The 8,011-nt window shown below is 40.3% G+C and overlaps 1 protein-coding gene across 1 annotated transcript in view; it reads right to left on the bottom strand.

Moving 5' to 3' along the window:
* Window positions 1–8,011, bottom strand: part of osmr (oncostatin M receptor) — a 30,150-nt gene that overhangs the window by 13,172 nt on the left and 8,967 nt on the right. Inside the window, exons 2-6 of the mRNA XM_016284666.1 lie at window positions 4,131–4,282; window positions 3,893–4,043; window positions 2,387–2,653; window positions 1,898–2,027; window positions 667–824 (exon numbers count right to left, since the gene is read on the bottom strand). Of these exons, the coding sequence (XP_016140152.1) occupies window positions 667–824; window positions 1,898–2,027; window positions 2,387–2,653; window positions 3,893–4,043; window positions 4,131–4,282 (858 nt within the window). The remainder of the gene's footprint in view (window positions 1–666; window positions 825–1,897; window positions 2,028–2,386; window positions 2,654–3,892; window positions 4,044–4,130; window positions 4,283–8,011) is intronic.

Below are 8,011 nucleotides of genomic sequence, written 5' to 3'. Positions count from 1 at the left end.
CCCCGGGCTGGACTCCGCTTCTCCGCTTCGTTCCCGGTGAAAGCCGATCCACAGCGCAAAGTTGTAGTATTTCCTCAGCAACCAGCACAGATCAGCTCTAGGCATGACGAAGCGGATATCGTCCTCTTTTGGAAGGCCAAACAAAGTAGTTTCGCTTTCACAACGAAACACACAGCTCTTCACGACATGGCAACAATACTACAGCGAGAATAAAAGTTACGCCTTCTTTCTTTGCGTGAACATTTGGGAGCCGTTATGCAAATCTTCCCACATAGTGAGGTAGATATGTGGGGGCGTGTTAGAACGAGCCGTTTTACGTAGGCGTGGCTGACTCTTAACTTTTATAAAGCATATATCTCTTTGGATTTGAGACTTTGCAACTTTACAGATCTTCTTTATGCACCAAGAGCTTGTAACACTCCAAAGAGAAAGGAAAAATTGAAATCGCATCATATGACCCCTTTAAAGCAACTTCCAGTGCACTTATAAGTACCATCCCCCTGAGGTAAAGCATCTTGAGCTAGGGTAGTACAATGGTGATAGTTCATATGGGGTTTCAACTTACAACCTTTTGTTTATGATCTGTCCCAGATTTTAAACTATTCCACATCACTGAGGTATCTGATCCTTCAAATGTAATCTTCACATAAAATGATTCATATTCACCTCTGTCTGTGATATTGAATATGTAGGTCTCACTCTCTTGCCCCAAACTGTTTGTCACAAGTAATGTGATGTTGTAGGAGATCTGCCGTTGGATGACATCAAAACCGCAGGATGCAGGATCTGTGTCTTCCACATCACAGCCGACAGACTTGGAGTCACTGAACATAAGGAGAAAATGTCATTATATTCAACTTTGTCATCATTCATTTACTCTCTTGTCATTTCAAACCTCTATGGCCTACTTATAACCCCAAATAAAGCTATTTTGAAAAATGTATGGGTTTTTTTCTGACTTTAAAATGAAAGTCAATGGGGTCCAGTGTTGTTTGAACCCCAAAGCTCTTCACAATTTCTTTTTTTTAGAAGAAAGTGCCAGTTTGTAACAATATGAGGTTGAGTAAATGATGACAGAATTTGCATTTTTGGGTGCACTATCCCTTTAAGAGCAGTGATTAATATTCACATTAACATATTGCAGTGAATTTCTTTTCTCATTTGTATGTTCATAGGCAGGCGTTTCAGATACATTTTAAAATATTATGCTATTGGTTCATTTCCACTGAAAATCATCAGACAACCTAACCAAGACATAGATGTGCAATTAAGTGATATAGGGTCTAAATACCCACACTTGTGGTTTTGGCCACTTGAGAGTGCATGCACACAACAGGAAGTAAGTGTGTAAGACTGTCCCAGTCTTAAAAGCGCAGTGCTTTTTAATCCACACTATCTTGAATACCGCTTCCGAGGGGTATTCAAAGATAAGCGTATCCCATCGTGCATCATGTTCTGGAAATAATTGTGAGACTTTCTGCAGAGATCTCACAAGATGTTTTCCAGTGCAAGTTAAAAATGAATAACAATTCGATAGGCTATTGCAAACAATTCGGTAGTAAAATGTATTGGTGCAAAGATGCTAATCTAATCACTTAATTAGAAGCACCACAATTACTCAATTGTGTCATCTGTTATATAGACTACTGAACAGACATTTAGAATGCAAAATATTAAAAATCTAAATAAAGCATTTAAACACTTGCATTTTTACAACACTGTAAATGTGTCCTATCAGGTAATGTTGATAGGACATTAAAAAAAAAAGTTTTACACACACTTGTGGTCTTCAAGCCCACTTGAACTCTCGGGCCAAAAACAGGAAATACATCCTATAAGTGGTCAAGTGCAAAAACTGCAAGTGTGGGTATTTGGACAGGCCCAAAATCAGACTAACCTGATTAGTAATGTGTACTTCCTTCTCTGGTCGCCTTCTAGGTTAGGAGCTCTGCGTATTTTCCACAAGCAGTATGCGTGTCTCATGTCTTCAGTCTCGCATCTAAAATCTAACGGCTTCTCCGGAGGAACTGAAAAATGTTTAGCAGAAATTGATATTTCTTATCAGAAATCTCCCTAATCTCATGCTTAGAAGAAAATGTTTATAATGTATTACTATTGCATGTACTATTGCATTGCATGTTACTTGTACTTTATATTTTAATTCAGTGGAAAAATCTTTCTTCAAAAAAAAAAAAACTTTGATTTGTTTTTATTTATCTAATGCAGTGGTGTTGAGAGATTTTATATCACTTTTTTAACTTCTAAAGGTGCTGCATGACAATCATATAGCTTTTATTTCTCCATCAGCTGTTTTATGAAAAACATACTATTCTTGCCTATATGGGGACATTTGAATTGTGTTGGACAATGGGACACTTATACTCACAGGTGACAAAGTTATATGCTGTTACATCACTATTCCTGTCGCAGTAGAAGTTGACACCAAATGAATTTGTGACTTTGATGTTTTCCACTCGAATGGCTTTGACCTGTGCGCTTACGTTGATGACTTTGTAGAGAGTGTTGTCGAAGAACATAGAGGTGATGTGCGTCTCTTTGGGATAAATGCAGCAGAACATCACCGTGGATCCCTCCCGAAGCACCTGGTCATCTGGAAACATCCTGATTTCATTGTGGGCCAAGTTCATCTCCCCTACAAGAAAATGAGTTGATATGAATAAATATCCAACCACTCCATACATTTAAACAATGTTGTTTGAATGTGCAGAAATCATCAACACCATGCTACTGTCATGTGGATGCTTTTCCGGGTGTTATGTGATTGCTAAGGTTTTTTAAGCATGTTTTCTATGCTGTTGCAATGGTTTAGGTCAGGGTTGTGGAGGGCCGGTGTCCTGCAGAGTTTAGCTCCAACTTGCCTAAACTCTGCAGGACACCGGCCCTCCAGGACCGAGTTTGGACAGCCCTGGTGGTGGTTTAACTGCTGAGGCTGGTTGACCAACATGCTCTCAGAAGTGCACACTCATCAGTGACAGTTGAGAGGCACACAACAGGCGTGTTTAAAGTCAGGACATCATGGATGAAAAGAAGAAGTTATGTGAAGTGTTGTATGTAAATGTTTCTAATGAAGTCTCTTCTGCTCACCAAAGCTACATGTATGTGCTCAAAAATACAGTAAAAACAGTAATATTGTGAAATAGTATTACAATTTAAAACAGCTGTTTTTTGTGTGTGTTTGAGTTTGTTTTCTGTGATGCAAAGCTGCATTTTCAGCATCATTACTCCAGTCTTCAGTGTCACATCATCCTTCAGAAATCATTCTAATATGCTGATTTGCTCCTCAAGAAACATTTCTGATTATTATCAATGATGAAAACTGTTGCGCTGCTCCATATTTGTGCAGAAACCAAATGCTCAAATGTTTGGGGTATGTGTGTGTTTAATAGAAATGAATACTTTTAGCAAATAAATTCATCAAAAGTGACAGAAAACATTTAGAATGTTACAAATGATTCTATTTGAAATAAATGCTGTTCTTTTTCTATTCATCACAGTCCTGGAAAAAAAAAAGATTCCACAAAATACAAAGAAGCAAAAACACTGATAATAATAAGAACCATTATTCATAATTAAGCACTAATAATAATTAAGCAGCAAATTGGTGTATTAGAATGATTTCTTAAGGATCATGTGACACTGAAGTAATGATGCTGTAAATTCAGCTTTGCATTTTAAATATATTAAATTAGAATATACAGTTTTGCTGTATTTTTGATCAAATAAATGCAGCCTTGGTGAGCATAAGACACTTTTTAAAAATCATAATGTTTCCAAACATTTGACAAGTTAAACTTTTGAACCCCACTATTTCATGGAGAACTTCGTTCTTGATCACGTAGCCTACTTTTGGAATGAACTTGAAATATCCTACCATAGATGGTTTTCCATAAACTAAAAGAGCTGGATGGTGAAGCACAGGAGATGAGTCTTATTCTAACAGAGTGATCGACACAGTTCAGCGGGAGCTGTGAGGTCCAAACCAGTGTGTGAACTGCTTCCAGTGATCCTCTGCTTACATTCATCTGTGGACAGACTGTAAACAGTTAGTGCAAAGCACAGAAATCAAGTGATAATGTGATAAGAGCTGAGGACTGGTGTGTTTTACTCACGCTGTCGACAATATCCATGTTTGTTGTGCGTCCAACTTGTATTTCATAGGTTTGATTTCTCTGTTCTTCATTCTGATTCATTATCCACTTCACCTCCAGTCTCCACATGTCCAAAGCCTGGAGTTCAATAACGTCTGGCACAGTGACCGTTTCTGTGGGTATAATGATTCAAGTGTTGTGAAGCTGTACACTAAGAGAGATGCAATTACAATACTGTATACATTTCAGAAATAATACTGTAAAGTGTGACCAATGAATTTGAGTTGAGGCCAAACTTATCCTGATTTATATCTGACCTGAAGAAGAATTCCGGCCTTTGACATTTTCGAACAAGATGAAAACTGTAAGCAGCAGTGTCCAATGAGGAATCATTTTTGGTGGATGTAAACTCTCTCAGCATCTGCTCCGAGGTTCTGTCAAAGTGTAGTAGGTGTTACTCTATAACTATGAACCGTTAAAGTTCTCCTCCTACTGCTGCCTTCTACGGTGAACAAGAAGTGCAAAGCAAATCACAATTCTGAAAACAAAATAACAAATTACAAATGCAAATGCAAGTCGAAAAAACTAAATAACAATTCAGAAAGCACAACAACAATTCAGAAAACATTATAACAAGTCAGAAAACACAACGACAAATCAGACAAACCGGAAGAGGTAGGTATAGTTTGAGACCGCGACATTGGTTTTGGGATTACTCACCGCTGACTGGACGAGACATCTGTCAATCAACGTATACAGGGAAGAACCAGCCGAAGAACAGCAGAGTCGTGGTAGAAAGTTCGGAGATGGTATTAAAGTAGCTCAGTTTAAATGTATTGTATGAATTGCCTTTACTATGGAATAAAAAATACGGAGTGTATATTTACATTTAGTTAAAAGTGGCTATAAAACATCAGCTCCAGTGGCGCAGATGGATAAGCGCTTGTCGTTGACCCGGGTTCGATCGCGTCAAAAAGCCAACGACACGCGCTTATCCATCTGCGCCACTGGAGCGGTGAGTAATCCCAAACCAATGGCGCTGTCTCAAACTATACCTACCTCTTCCGGTTTGTCTGATTTGTCGTTGTGTTTTCTGACTTCTTATTTTGTTTTCGAATTTGCCATTGCATTTTCTGACTTGTTATAATGTTTTCTGAATTGTTTAAATATTTTGTTTTTTAGACTTGCATTTGCGTTCGTAATTAGTTTTTGTTTTCAGAATTGTGGTTTGTTTTGCACTTCTCGTCCACCGTAGTACGCCTTCCGTTTGAGGTTAAGGAAGCAATGCCTCCAGACTTAGATATATTGCCTGTGAGTCATGAAGTAAAACTGATGTGCTTGCTTCGGTGTTATTTTAAAGTATATGCTGTTTCTGAAATCACCGTGAAAGGTACCGAAAGGTACAATGATGATAAACCATAAATGGCTATGTCATGGTAGTTATATTTAATAATCATAAGAAAACTGCATCTTTTATATTAGCACAGAGTTCCATCTACAGGCCATGGATGGAAATGCTTCTAAAAGCAAACTTTCTGACAGCAATATTTTATATTTTTTGACACCATAAAATGATCTTAGTAGTCAATATAATCAAAACATAATCAATGAACACACTCTTCAGTCAAAACAGCTCTTTAATCTCTAAACTCCCAGAATGTTTATTTCAAGACTTTGTTATGTTGTTATTTAGGGATTGTATTTCATATTAATGTTTACATTAAATGTAATGTTTACATCATTAATCATTCAATTAAATTACTATTTAATATTTAGATTATTTTCGTTTAGTGTGCAAGTATCATGTATGCAATTCCCTGTTGAAAAAACCAGCATATGCTGGTTAGGTATGTTTTGACGCTGGGATGCTGGTTTAAGCTGGTCTTTTGCTGGTTTATGCTGGTCCATTGCCAGCACATGACCAGCATAAACCAGCAAATGACCAGTTTAAACCAGCAAAGGACCAGCTTAAACCAGCAAATGACCCGTATAAACCAGCAAATGGCCAGCTTAAACCAGCAAAGGACCAGCATAAACCAGCAAATGGCCAGCAAAGGACCAGCTTCAACCAGCAAATGACCAGTATAACCCAGCAAATGGCCAGCAAAGGACCAGCTTCAACCAGCAAATGACCAGTATAACCCAGCAAATGGCCAGCAAAGGACCAGCTTCAACCAGCAAATGACCAGTATAACCCAGCAAATGGCCAGCAAAGGACCAGCTTCAACCAGCAAATGACCAGTATAACCCAGCAAATGGCCAGCAAAGGACCAGCTTCAACCAGCAAATGACCAGTATAACCCAGCAAATGGCCAGCAAAGGACCAGCTTCAACCAGCAAATGACCAGTATAACCCAGCAAATGGCCAGCAAAGGACCAGCTTCAACCAGCAAATGACCAGTATAACCCAGCAAATGGCCAGCAAAGGACCAGCTTCAACCAGCAAATGACCAGTATAACCCAGCAAATGGCCAGCAAAGGACCAGCTTCAACCAGCAAATGACCAGTATAACCCAGCAAATGGCCAGCAAAGGACCAGCTTCAACCAGCAAATGACCAGTATAACCCAGCAAATGGCCAGCAAAGGACCAGCTTCAACCAGCAAATGACCAGTATAACCCAGCAAATGGCCAGCAAAGGACCAGCTTCAACCAGCAAATGACCAGTATAACCCAGCAAATGGCCAGCAAAGGACCAGCTTCAACCAGCAAATGACCAGTATAACCCAGCAAATGGCCAGCAAAGGACCAGCTTCAACCAGCAAATGACCAGTATAACCCAGCAAATGGCCAGCAAAGGACCAGCTTCAACCAGCAAATGACCAGTATAACCCAGCAAATGGCCAGCAAAGGACCAGCTTCAACCAGCAAATGACCAGTATAACCCAGCAAATGGCCAGCAAAGGACCAGCTTCAACCAGCAAATGACCAGTATAACCCAGCAAATGGCCAGCAAAGGACCAGCTTCAACCAGCAAATGACCAGTATAACCCAGCAAATGGCCAGCAAAGGACCAGCTTCAACCAGCAAATGACCAGTATAACCCAGCAAATGGCCAGCAAAGGACCAGCTTCAACCAGCAAATGACCAGTATAACCCAGCAAATGGCCAGCAAAGGACCAGCTTCAACCAGCAAATGACCAGTATAACCCAGCAAATGGCCAGCAAAGGACCAGCTTCAACCAGCAAATGACCAGTATAACCCAGCAAATGGCCAGCAAAGGACCAGCTTCAACCAGCAAATGACCAGTATAACCCAGCAAATGGCCAGCAAAGGACCAGCTTCAACCAGCAAATGACCAGTATAACCCAGCAAATGGCCAGCAAAGGACCAGCTTCAACCAGCAAATGACCAGTATAACCCAGCAAATGGCCAGCAAAGGACCAGCTTCAACCAGCAAATGACCAGTATAACCCAGCAAATGGCCAGCAAAGGACCAGCTTCAACCAGCAAATGACCAGTATAACCCAGCAAATGGCCAGCAAAGGACCAGCTTCAACCAGCAAATGACCAGTATAACCCAGCAAATGGCCAGCAAAGGACCAGCTTCAACCAGCAAATGACCAGTATAACCCAGCAAATGGCCAGCAAAGGACCAGCTTCAACCAGCAAATGACCAGTATAACCCAGCAAATGGCCAGCAAAGGACCAGCTTCAACCAGCAAATGACCAGTATAACCCAGCAAATGGCCAGCAAAGGACCAGCTTCAACCAGCAAATGACCAGTATAACCCAGCAAATGGCCAGCAAAGGACCAGCTTCAACCAGCAAATGACCAGTATAACCCAGCAAATGGCCAGCAAAGGACCAGCTTCAACCAGCAAATGACCAGTATAACCCAGCAAATGGCCAGCAAAGGACCAGCTTCAACCAGCAAATGACCAGTATAACCCAGCAAATGG

This window comes from Sinocyclocheilus grahami, unplaced genomic scaffold (assembly GCF_001515645.1).
Source record: "Sinocyclocheilus grahami isolate Dianchi unplaced genomic scaffold, SAMN03320097.WGS_v1.1 scaffold186.1, whole genome shotgun sequence".
NCBI classification, from domain to species: domain Eukaryota; kingdom Metazoa; phylum Chordata; class Actinopteri; order Cypriniformes; family Cyprinidae; genus Sinocyclocheilus; species Sinocyclocheilus grahami.
This window is presented reverse-complemented; position numbering and strand designations above follow the sequence as displayed.